Source organism: Stegodyphus dumicola, chromosome 8, assembly GCF_044657685.1.
Source record: "Stegodyphus dumicola isolate Sdum_Otavi_A_Nest chromosome 8, ASM4465768v1".
Taxonomy (NCBI): Eukaryota; Metazoa; Arthropoda; class Arachnida; order Araneae; family Eresidae; genus Stegodyphus; species Stegodyphus dumicola.
This window is the reverse complement of record NC_140775.1, coordinates 111,841,492-111,854,862: the sequence shown is the minus strand read 5'-3', so window position 1 is coordinate 111,854,862 and position 13,371 is coordinate 111,841,492. Positions and strand designations below refer to the sequence as shown.

The 13,371-nt window shown below is 34.0% G+C and overlaps 1 protein-coding gene across 2 annotated transcripts in view; it reads right to left on the bottom strand.

The window, feature by feature from the left end:
• The window catches only part of poe (E3 ubiquitin-protein ligase-like protein poe), a 281,770-nt gene that overhangs the window by 144,156 nt on the left and 124,243 nt on the right, over positions 1–13,371 (bottom strand). For both annotated transcript variants that reach the window (XM_085822285.1, XM_085822286.1), the window contains exon 25: positions 9,306–9,440. In XM_085822285.1, the coding sequence (XP_085678411.1) occupies positions 9,306–9,440 (135 nt within the window). The remainder of the gene's footprint in view (positions 1–9,305; positions 9,441–13,371) is intronic.

The following is a 13,371-nucleotide window of genomic DNA, read 5'->3' as shown; positions in this document are numbered from 1 at the left end:
GGTAGTGCTGGTTTTCAAAGTTTAACTAAAAGCTCAAATGCAAGTTTCTTGCAGATATTTGCATACACTTTGAATTTTCTTTATTTATATTATAATTTTATTTCATATTGCAATGATTAAAAGTGACTTTTATATAATAGATGACAAACTTAGTTTAATCATAAATTCTCTCTAATCAGTTTAACTCTCCCTATTAACATTAGTCATGTATCATTTTATGTCACAGGGAAGGTCAAACTAAAGATAGCAGAGCTGCACACAGTGGTTGGATAGGATAAAGCAGAGCCAGTTGTTAGTTGGCCCTGGGAAGTTATTATTTGTTCATACCTTACTTAATTTAGTAAATAAAGCTATCAAGCTTTCTCTATTTTAATTATTGGTGCAAAACAAACACTTTTCTAACTGGGACTTGTTCTGCAAACCATATAAACCATACAAAATGTTCAATTTCTTACCCACCAAACTGAGACAATTATCATAAAATTTTCAACATTATTTAGGAAAAACCCATAACTGTAAGTACATACTAAGAATAATAGTGTATATATGCAAGTATGTATGTATGGATGGATGTATATGCATACCTACAGCGGAACACCATTTTTCAATTCGTTTAAAATATTAACTGTGATGAAACAAATTTTTATTAATTTTAATAAATATTTATTAAAATTAATATTTTAATAAATATTTAATTAATATTAATGCTCTAAAAATTAAACAATTTAATTTTTTTATAATTAATGTTTTAAACTTACTAATGTCATTTTATATATCATACAAATTACATCAAACATGGTACAAATTTAATGCAAAGCAAATTTGTATAATGTAAATATGTAAAACTGACCATAAACATTCATATCTTTATTTGAATTACCATCTTCAACAAGTAAATTTTAACCTTTTTTAAAAAAAAGTCTTTGTCTTTTTTTTTTTTTTTTTTTAATTCTGAATCTTAAGTAAAGCTTTTGAATTAAGTTCTTGAAAATTTTTTCTTGATTGTAGTTTTACATACAAAGAAATTTCTTAGGGTTTCAATGCAGAAGATAGCATTTCAAAATCAAAGTGGAATTATTTCTTCATTTTCTTCCTCATGACGACTACTTAAATATTCATGTGGTAAAATCTTTTTAATCATTTCTTAAACTATGTATAGGTTTGACATCATTACACTATCATCACTGTTTACATACACCTTAACTGTAATGTCTCATCCCAGTAGTTTCCAATCTTAGTCATCTATAATCACACTTTCATCATCAACACTTTCACTTGACTCTGGTTTCGAAAGTCCCTCTTTAATGAAGCAATGTTTAAACGTAATTTTACTTGAGTTCAGGCAAGTGAAATCATATTCATTGCCTCACGAATATTTAAATTTTTCTGTGTATTTCTTGTCATTATATGTTAAAGGATTATTTGAATTAGCTTTTCTTTGTAGAACATATTTAAATTCTTACTGATACTCAGATTTAAAGGTTTATTTCTTGTAATTATACTTTGAAGGATAACTTGAATTAGCTTTTGCTTGTAGAACATATTCAAATTCTTACTGATACTCAGATCTAAAGGTTACACCACATTGGTCATTTGGCAGAAAGAAAATGACTTTCATAGTTTGCAAGAAATCTAATTCTTGCAGATGTGCAGCACAATGATCCATTAAAAGTAAGGTTTTGCAGTTTTGTCTCCTTACAATTTTACGTATTTTCTTGAGACATTCTGTAAAAATGCCTGTAGTCATTCATGCTTCCTTATTTGCTTTATATTCTAATGACAGTTTTCTGGTACAGGAGTTTTAACATATTTGAGGCTGCTTGGTTTTTATGACATTTCTATAACTAAAGGAGTCATTTTTTCCATACCACGAGCATTTTCACAAGGTAAAACAGAGAAAAATTCTCTACTTTGCTTAGCTCCATAATTCTCCTTTGAAAATTAGGATTCTTGCAGGCATAAGTTTAAAGATTTTAGATTCTCCTTTTATTATAAGACAGAGATTCAACACCACTGTTTAAATTCGTGCAGCCATCTACTTGGAATGCATGCTTCCTTCATATTCAGTCAAAGTGATTTTTCTTACGAATTCTCAAATAACATGGGGCCATTCACTGGAATATTGGATGCAGGACACTGATTGAAAAGTTTTAGCAAAATGGCTTCGACTTCAGGAAATTTTCCATCTTGAGCACGTAATTTCTTTGAAGCAGACTGCCCACAAATTTCTGTTCTTTCAACGTTTTTTCTATCATAAACAACCCTTTTTAATGTTGTTACAAGACTAACCAGTCTCTTTGCTAACTTAATTTTCATCAATACAGTTTCCTCATCAAATTCTTTTACAATCTGAATTTTATCTGTAAATGAGAATGTCTTTTGCTTTCATAACATTTTGTATCAGTTAATTCTGCTCCACCTAATTACAGCATCCTTTTCAGAAGGAAAAAAAAAACTATTCTTCCTTCCAACTGAACCTTTATTTGTGAATTTGTTCAACTCCTGTACCAGACTTTGATGTCTCCTGCCTTTGTTTCCTTCGCCTATCCCCATTTCTGGTGAACATACTTGAACGATGGGGGTACGAGATGTAACATCAGTGCAGTAAGTTAAGCAAAAGCGATGTGTAACCAAAATTATGTGATGTATAAAAGTGACAATTTACTATTAAAATAAATGACTGAATCAGGACCAAGATGAAATGATGTATAAATGTAAAAGATGTATAAAAGATGTTTGATTGTATTCATATAATATCAAAAAGTTCTTTTTGTTTTAAAATATATTATTCCAATATTTTCTCCGTGCAATATGCTCCTGAAAATGATTCAACTATAGATAAGAAATAAGAAATTTAGAACCAAATCCACAAAGATGCAAAAGAAATGAAATACAATACCAATAAAATTCAAAATTCCATATAAACATGTTTCAAAAAATAATCACCGAACCAGAAGAATTATAGATATCGGAAATACAACATTACAAAAATTATGTAGGAAGCAGAATGCAATCAAAATCTGATTCAAATTTATCAAGACTCGAGATATTTCGGGTCAACTGAACCCCTTCCTCCATGGAAAACCACTGCATTTCTGTTCATCCAAAGTTAGCTGATGAACCATTCTAAACCATTTAATTATAACAGTTCACCCAAAAATTCTGAACTTCTCCTCAATGCAGAGGGGAGTCCATTAAAGAAATATATAAAAACACATCCATATGTAAAAATTTCAATGTCGAATAAAGTAAAAAAACTTCATTAGATATTTTTTACTAAATTTAAGATTGAAGTGCATAAGTAGTAATATGAAATAAACACAAAAAATTAACACAGAACATTGAAATCAAACTTACCAAGAGCAAAACAAAGCCCCAAATAATGAAATTTTAAAATAGATGCTTATGGTTGCCAGTGTGGCTTCATTGGTGATGGTTAGTTAAGATTCGGAACATACAATAGTAAAGTAAAAAAAGAAAAGTTAGAAAACAGTAGTCTTCATGTCATGAGCTTATCATGATGACTTGAACAGAGTATATACCCTCTGTTAATACAAGTAAAGTCAAGAATAACTGTACAGTAATAAGAAGGATAAAGATGGACGTTTTAAGGGATGTTTAACCCCTTAGCATACAATGACGCTTCAGAGGCGTCGCAAGGTTATCGGACCAAACACGAATAAGACACCTTAGAGGCGTTGCAAGGTTATCGGCCCAAACATGAATAAGACGCCTCAGAAGCATCGCAAGGTTATTAGCCCAAACACGAAAAAGACGCCTTAGAGTCATCGTAGCTCTACCGGGCGAAACATAAACAAAACATTTGAGAAACTTAATGGGGCCTTTGCCCCATGAGAAACATTCCAGAGGCGCGAGTTCAGTTACTGCTTATTCGCATTCGACGTTACATCGTTTGTAAGAAGTATTATAAAATCACCCATTATAATGTCTTCAAAAAGAAAAATTAGTATTGAGAACAGTGATGACTTTGCTACCAGTAGTAGTGACAGTGGTAGTGACATTGTATGTTTCGCACGAAAAGCTACTAAGCAACTGGTAATTAGCGAAGAATCCGATAATGAAAATTATTATCAACCACCTGAGTTGTGGATCTGAGGGGGGAAAAAAAAAAAAACGAGAACCAACCAAAAATATGGCAATATATGGAAATTCCTGGAATAAAAGCTGCAACATTAGATCAGTTGAGTACAAGCAAAGAGGAAATGGAGGTTTTTAATATAATGTTTAATAGTATATTTTGGGAAAATCTTGTGACGGAGATGAATCTATATGCGGAACAAGTGACATATAATGAAAATAAAAAAAGAAAAATTGATGAAGCTTGGTTTACTATTGACTGTGATGAACTAAAAATATATATTGCCCTATGTATAATTGCGGCTGAAGTGAAGAAACCCGCATTTTAAATGTATTGGTCTAAGAGGGCCGTTATTGCAACTCCAATATTTAGAGAAACGATGCAGTACAAAAGATTTTTACAAATAAGTAGATTTTTGCATTTTGCAAATAATGAGGTGGCCAATAAAAGTGATAAATTAAGTAAAATAAAGCCCCTAATAAATTATTTTAACCAACAATTCCAAGAAATATATACTATGCAAGAGGACATTACAATTGACGAATCATTAGTAACATTTAAAGGACGTTTATCCTCTAAACAATACAATCTGTCAAAAAGAGCGAGATTTGGTATAAAAGTTTATAAATTATGTGAGTCCAGTACAGGTTACTGCTGTAATTTCAAAATATACACTGGCCGTGACAAAATACATACTACAGAAAATGCATCTGAAATTTAGTCAAAGAACTATCAAAGCCAATTTTACACAAAGTACACACATTATATTTGGACAATTGGTATTCTTCACCAAATCTTTTTGTAACTCTACTCAGCAGTAAAACTAATGTCATTGGAACAGTGCGCGCAAACAGAAAAAATATGCCAAAAGATTTCTTGAAAACAAAATTAAAAACAGGAGAATATGAAATGAGAATCTGCAGTGGATTACTGGCAATAAAATGGAAAGATAAACGAGACGTTTTTATTCTATCTACAAAATATACAACAGTAGCAATGACTAAGCAAATCAAAAAGCAACACAATCCTACTTGGAAACCAAAGTGTATCATCGAATACAACAAAGGGATGATAGGAGTTGATTGACAAGATCAAATGCTTCCCTCTTATGAGAAAGTGTATGAAGGGGTATCGGAAAATTTTCTTTTACCTGTTTGACATGACGTTATTTAACTCTTTCATTTTGCATAACAAGATAAATATTGAAAAAAGACAGGGATATGCAGAATATGAGGTTAAAATAGCTGAATTATTATTGAAAAATACACCATTGCGGAACTACAACCGTAAAGGACAGTTGTAAAATGGAAATTTACCACTAAGATTGCAGGCTCAACAGTGGAGTCATTTTCCCAAACATATAGATCCAACGCCGTCGAACTAAAACCCAAAATGAAGATGTGTAGTTTGCACAAAGCATAAACAATGCAGAGAGACAAAGTGGGAATGCAAAAAGTGTAAAATTGAATTACATGTACCAACATGTTTTGAGAGATATCATACTGTCAAAGATTACTAAAGTTTTGTATTAAAACAAAAATGTTATTATTAATGGATTATATAATTTGCAACAAAAAATCTTTTTTTTTTTTTTTTGTTTAATAATCAACCAACTGTAATTACTTATCAAACATCTTGCAAAGTTAACTGTACAGCGCACGTGTATATACAAATCATAGGAAGTTTGCAATTTGTACAATTTTGAACACTGAGCAAAGTTGTTTATGTCCCTTCGCACGACCGACTATGGTGTCGCTTTTGGCCCGCACATTTGGAAATTATATCATAAGGGAAGGGGTTAAAGAATAGAAGAATAAAGCCTGTAACCACTTTTCTCATATAACTGCACAGACAACTACCTGGTGCAATGCAATACCTCATATAAATATAATACTGCTGAAAATATACATAAAATATATCTTAAACATTTGAATTCCTTTCAAATGTCTCGAAGTCATTTTTTATGACCTTATGTCAACACTCACCATCTCAATTAAAAGGTATATTTCACTAGTAAGCTAATATAATAGTAATAATAATAGGTTAAAAAAATTCAAATTTTAAAACATGAAAACCTTCTTATTACATACAATATATTTTATACCTAAACACATTTCTTTAAATATCAAAGATTTATTTTATATTCAGAATGCAAATTATGTCAAAATTGCTGGAACATCTAAATATGCTTGGTCAGAAATAGCAGGGTTATCATTTACTTAATTTGGCAGATACAGAGGAAACCCTTTAAAAAAACTTTAATAAAATTATATGGTTGCGTCTACTTACTTCTTTTACACAAGTTTCACACATATTTCTGTGTATGGAAATTCAGTATTTTTAAAGACCATCAATTGAAAAAAAAATTAAGGACGTATAAAAAAAAATTAATGAAATTAAATTTAATCTTGTAAATGCCATTCCATAATGTAAGCGTATGAAAGATGTATTTTAACCCTTTGAGGGGTGGTATATAAAATAATTTAAACTGTGGTAAAATTTTGCATGAACTATAACTTATGGACCCTAAGGACACAAAATTGAGACTTAAAAAAATTCTAGAGCGAAATCCTGAATTTTGAGAGCCGGTATATATTTTATACCGGCGCCCCTCTAGGACATTTTTTTTCCAGGTAGTTGCCAACTGTTAATCTTTGTTTTTTAAATTAATTTTGGGTACTTTTGATGTGCGTTTGTAGTGATGAGTGCTTGAATATAGTTATGTAAGTCTAAAGACAAAATTTTCTTAAATTACGACAGAAATTTAAAATTTTAAAAATAAAATTTATGTTTTTATGCACTTTGATGATGCAACCCAGCTGAACATACTTATGGGTAAAAAGCTCTTCAACTTGATTTAAATTCAATATTATTTTATAAAAAAAATTTAGCAAATATAACACTGCATGTGTAAATCGTATCATGCTGTAACTGAACTAGTAGAATATCACAAGCAGATGTAATTCAGCCGAAAATTGAAAAAAATTGAAAAATGAAGCACTACGACCGACTCAGCTGAGAAAGTATGTTGCATTTTTGAAGTTGTATTTTATGCTTTAGATAATATGTGAAAAAAACCATGCTTCATACTATGATACGAAGAATTGCCCCCCCCCTCCACGCACACACACTTTAGATCACGGAGGACCGTAAGGGTCCCTTTTTTATTTTTTGTAAATATAGGTTGTAATATATCTTTTTGTTCAGGAAGAAACACCGTTAAACAATTTTATTATTTGATACACCTCAAAGCTCTTATTCTGATTTTCAACCCCTTTTCAACTTTTGGATAAATTTTGTTTGCATCTAAAACGGGGCTTAGAAATATTTTTCCTCCTTTCACCAACTGTGAAAATTTATTTCCGAAACAACCTATTTGTATCAACCAGAGCGCAAATTTCTCTTGTGTTCTCTAGTCTTTCATCTGAAATTAACAAAGAATTAAAAAGAATTTCCCTAAAGAATAAAAGCATGCTTTCAAATCAGGAGTTTTTGTGATTACACTATGAGATGGACCTTAAGTACATTTCCATTTTAAGTGAGCTTTGTGTGATCTTATCACACTTCACAAAGGGAAGAAGGCCTGGCTCCAGAAAGACAAATTGGTTGTCAATCACCTCTTTTCATTTTCTTACATTCTAGGATTTTGGAAAACAGGAAGCAACAGGTGTCTTTTGGGAGCTAGCATGCCACGTTTAACCCCCACAATTGTGTGAAGTTTTGACCCCAGACGGCAATTTTGAAATTGATGAGTCTTTCTCTTGGGAAAGAGATAAGTGCTGAAATAAAAATTTTAGCTAAACACAGACGAATGAAACTTGAGCTGAGTACACAAAGAATAAATGAAACTAATATACTTGTATTCAGTCCTAGTGCAGGGTCAGAAAACTCCCCATTCCTCCATGAACATAATATTTAATCCTAAACGACTTATAAGTTAATCATGAAATATTATTACATCATAAACTGTTATAATAATAAAGAAATTCTGTCACGTCACAGAGTAGAAAAGGAGAAGACTGGTGCTGCCATCTATTGGCGTGGTACCCTCAGTGTGGGCGCAGGTATATATTATATACCAGTTTTAAAATCGTATAAATAATCTGCTGTTAATTATCACTTCTGACTGAAATGAAGTAAATATATAAGATTCAGCAGGTGTACGTCGTATCTTTGCAGATTTTGAATTTTTTCTTTCCCTCCAATAGAATTTATCAATCTTCCAACATGATACCTTGGACCGACGTATATTAATTTCATAACTGTAAAATATTGAGCTTTCATAGGGTGATGTTGCCATTTAGAATCGAAAGAAAATACTAGACACTTACGATTATAGCTTTTGGTGTAGAAAAATTAGCATTTTTTCGGAGGTTAAAAAATTGGCAAACGCCCTTCAAAGGGTTAAAACACAAGCATATGAATGCTGCATAATTATTAAATATAATTGTAAAACTAATTTAAGAGTAAAACCAATTTAACTTGGTTAACTTAATTAAACCAACCAACCAACTTAAACTACTAAAAAATTTACTATTAAAATTAGTATTCACTATTATTAATTCACAATTAAATGCTATTCACTACTAACTCACTATTATACAATTCTTTTATTTTAAAAATATCCATTAAAAATTATTACATTGAAATCACAATCAAGAAAAATTCTGAAATTTAAAACAAATATGTACCATATTTCCCAATGTGACTGGTGATGTGATGGTGTTTATATGTTTTTGGTGATACGATTTTGCCCGAGAGAAGGGCTGAAGGTCATGCTTTTGAAGGCACATGCAGATGTCACATTTCCATTAAAATCCAAGAAGCAGCCTCATATTAAATCAGTTACATTACTGAATCAAACACTTCTGGACAGGGGAATAAAAATATCTCCATATTATTGGAAAAGATAAATTGAAGTGTTGGAGTAAAATTACGGTTTGCAAGTTTGTTACCCATTTCACTTTTACAGTCATTTCCTTCATTTGGTTCATATATGAAGGTTCTAATGAAATGAGACTGCAACCTTATTATTAATTTAAACATTAACACACATTTCTTTCAATCGCAGTTTACAAAAATAATATAAATTAATATTTGAAAAAAATTACTCAAAATGTCAAATAAACAAAAATACATGAAAAATCATTACTTTCATTCAATAAAATGAATTACAAGCTAAAATAGCTTAGATACAAATACATACTAAAGGTCTTGAGAAATATTCATCTAAGGCAACTTGCACTTTTGCAACTGCACATTCTATAAGAAATATATCAAACAACCTTGGTGACTGTTCTTTACTGCACGGTTCAGACGATGATGCAGGAGTTTTCTGCAACTAAGCATTTATTCAATGTATAAAGAGTACTAAAGAAATACTTTAAAAATACATGTTATATTATTTAAAGATAATTTTTCCAGCCGCAACAAAAAAAAAAAAAAAAAAAAAAAAAAAATAAGGACTGGAAAAAATATACCAAGATTACACTAATTTATGGAATTTTAATAAAGAAAATATAAACATGATAAATTGGCAAAAAGTGCATTAAAAAATAAAATCTATAAAAACCAAAAATACATTACAACTGCAAAAAGGGACATAAAAAAATTACATGTACTTTTTTAAATGAAATATTTAGACCATAGTTCAAGATTCCAAAGAAACGTAAACCATTAAAAATGGAAAGTAGGGGGAAGGGAAAAAAAAAAAAATCATACATTTTGATTATCTGCCCAGTCCTAAAGAGAATTTACCAGATGACATGCTATATCACCAAAACAGGCAAACAATGATGGGGGGAAAAAGGGGTTTAATGTGACAACCCAGGTGTGCACATGCAGTATTAATGTTGGTTTTTGCTGCAGAGTGCACTTTCTTTTCCCCCCCTTTTTTGCAGAGTGGGTTAAGGATTCTAACAGGACTATGGAGTCTGGTTGAAGATGACAGCATTGCACTTCCTCAGAAACATGGCATTTTGTTCAACAATAGAGAATGCAAGAATTTGCACTTCCATACTTTGTAAAATCAAAATTTGTGCAATGATGCTGAATTTCAGAAAAATCTCCAGTTTGTTTTAAAGCAAAAACTGAATGCTCTGTATTTACAAAAAGAGAACAAAAGTGTACAGAGTCACATGGTACTTTGTGATGCTGAGATTCTGCAATTTTCTGATTTTTAAGCTAAAACATATCATTGTGCACATGGGGAGAGGTGTAGGGAAAAAATAGGTAAACATTTTATAATGGATATTTCTTGCATTTTATATTTTGTTAACTGGTTGCTATTTTACATTGTTTTTAACACACTGTCATTTTTGAAAATGGATGTTGTCTTGCACATCTGCTTTTCTACACGAGGAGACAAAGTTGCTTAGCGTCACAATAAAGACCTTGCAGACTTGTAGCCTGACAAGTTGGCCTGAGCTACACAGCCAATTATGAAAGTCAAAGCACTAGATGTCAAAGCAAAAGATGTGATTTGTATCCAACAAAAGACCTCCATCAATCTCACAACAACCATAATAATTTGCAAACTTTTCAATGCATACATATTTCAGAATTTAATTTTAAAATAAGTTGTAGTAACATTAATAGCAATAATAAACAGGAGCTTAATAGCATAAGGTACAATAATATAAAATTCCAATAAAAATACAAAACAGGAAAAATAAATATAAGATGCAAATTTAAAAAAAAATTAATGAAGTGAGAAAGGAATGCAAATTAATTGTTAAATATAATGCATATATGAATGTGTGTGTGAATATATATACAAACATACGAGGGTTGGAACTTTAATAGTAGCAACTATTTATTTACAAGGAATACAAAAGTGATTCATGTCATCATGTTCTACAGTCCTTCAATATAGTCGCCAGCATTGTGTACAGCCCGTTTCCAACGATGTGGAAGTCGCAGAATACCTGTAGCAGCGCCTGTTTTGTTGATAGTTTGAATGGACCGGTCTACTGCCGCAAGAATCTCAGGAACAGTTTGGAAGCAAGTGCCACGAAGTGGTTCCTTCATCTTAGGAATTAAGTCATAGTCACAAGGGCTTAGATCTGGGGAGTATGGTGGACAGTAAAGCACTTCCCAGCCCCATCGCTTGAACATATCAGTCGCAGCTTGCGCTGCATGCGGCCAAAAATTGTCATGCAAAATGAGAGGAGCGTTCTTCAGAAAGTGTCGCCATTTTTTTCTCAAAGCTGGTCGGAGAATGTGCTCCAAAAATGAGCAGTAATACTGCGCAGTGACGGTCTGCCGTGGGGGAACAGTATGCATTAGGATGACACCATCACAGTCGTACGGGGGGTAATGTTACCTGTGTCCGTGATTATCCTTAAGTCACACGTGCCCCCTGGGTGGTGCTAAATGGGTAACTGTCACAAAGTCCTGTGGCATACCGGGGTTTAGTGGGATGAGGTTCGGTCTGATGATGAGTAATCTTATGACGACCCAACGGACCGCTCTTCCCTGGGAAAACCGGCGATTGTGGGGAGGATTTGAAATTCCGAGGATCTTTGATTTGGAGAGGAGGGGTCTTGGAGGAAGCAGCCACGTAGAGGATACAGGAAAAAAGCTGAGTTTTGCGTCTCAGGCCGCCAGATAGTACAGGAGCTCGGGGCAGCCCAACCAGCATGTCCTGGCTGCTCTATCAGCTGGTGTATAATCTCGCCTGCCTTGTAGTTCCAGGTGGTGCCTGGGTGGGGTCCTGCATGGCAGAGCGGGGGGCTTTTCTGAGGTCACTGCTGGCTGCTGAATCTGGGGCTAGCCCCTCCAAACTGGCTCTTAGAACATCGGAAGGAATTTTTCTCCCCCTTTTTTCAATCAGATACCAAAATGGATGCTTGCAATATAAAATTAGATAAAAAACGCATCTTCTGAAACCCCCACTTTAACCACTGTAGCTCCTTCTGAGGGAGTGAATGCACCCTCGGGTGCAGACGCTCTTCTCTTCAGGACTACAGAAACCAGAACCGCTGGTGAAAGGGTGAATGTGCCTTCGGACACGGACACCTTGAACCCAGTGGGGATGGATACCGACTCCTCTGTCAGAAGTACTGTGCCAGATGCGCAAGCGGATGACCAGTCACCAATGACATAGGTTGTAAATAAAAGAAGAGAAAAGAGACAACGCCAGAAAGAGTGGAAACGCCTGCAGAGGGCCATGGAAGGGATCTCGATCTCTGGGAAGAAGGGAGCGAAGGAGAAAACAGATAAAGCTGGGACTTCTGGAGCGAACTCCAAACCGGTGAGGAAGAGCCATCCAAAGCAATGAAGAGTCTCGTAAGAGAGAACGCATTGCTGGTGACACCCCGGAAATGGTCCTCAAGAAACGATGGCTTTATAGTCAAGCTGCAAGAAAGGCAATTACTCTGCGAGTCGTCTGCAAGGATGACTCCAGAGACATAACATCGGTGGATTCAGATTTCATCACCTCTATAATTGATGACCGAATTATCGATGGCTCTATCACCACCTGCAAGGTCCATAAGACAGTCCTGCAGCCAAATGGCCTCAACATTGCATGTGAGGGCCAAGAGACTGTGGACGTCCTAAAGACTTTAATTAATGATCTACCTGGCCCTGAAGAAAACCATCCCGGTTATCATGCCATGGCTCACGGGACAGACCCCCCATGAAGAGGTTTTTCGCTTGGTTTCCTGGTAACAGGTCATCAAAAGATAACATCAAGCTCCTTGATGCCTGTAACAAGGGCCTGGATGTTAAGAAGATTGCCATCAATGCAGTTATCCCTGGAGACGGAGGTAATACCCTGGTGCTGGGAGTGGAACCTGAGCTTATGGATTATCTGGAAGCCCAGAATTTCAAACATTTTTGTGGTGCCCGTGGCTGTGTACAGCTGAAGGAACCAAGGCAACAGGAGAAATCAATTCCTCCACCCAAGGATCCTCCGAGGAAACAGTTGATGGAAGAAGGGGAGACCGAAAAGGAATCGCAACCAGAGCTTTCTTTGGAGGCTCTGGGGAAGACATCTGAATAGTTTTCCCCTGTCACTACTTCCTTTGAAGTAGTGGGCTAAGGATGCGGCTTTTAACTAAGTCTCTCCTTAAAATCCTTCAGGGTAAGTTCTTTTCTCTCATTTAACCTGTTTTAATGGTTAAGGTGAGTCAGCTAAACCTGCAACATAGCAGAGCAGCATCATACAATTTAGCTGCTCAATTAGGTAAGCAAGGCACTTTTGTTGCCTTAATTCAAGAACCTTGGGTGTACAAGGGTAAAATCCTTGGTAGACCCATGAATGCACA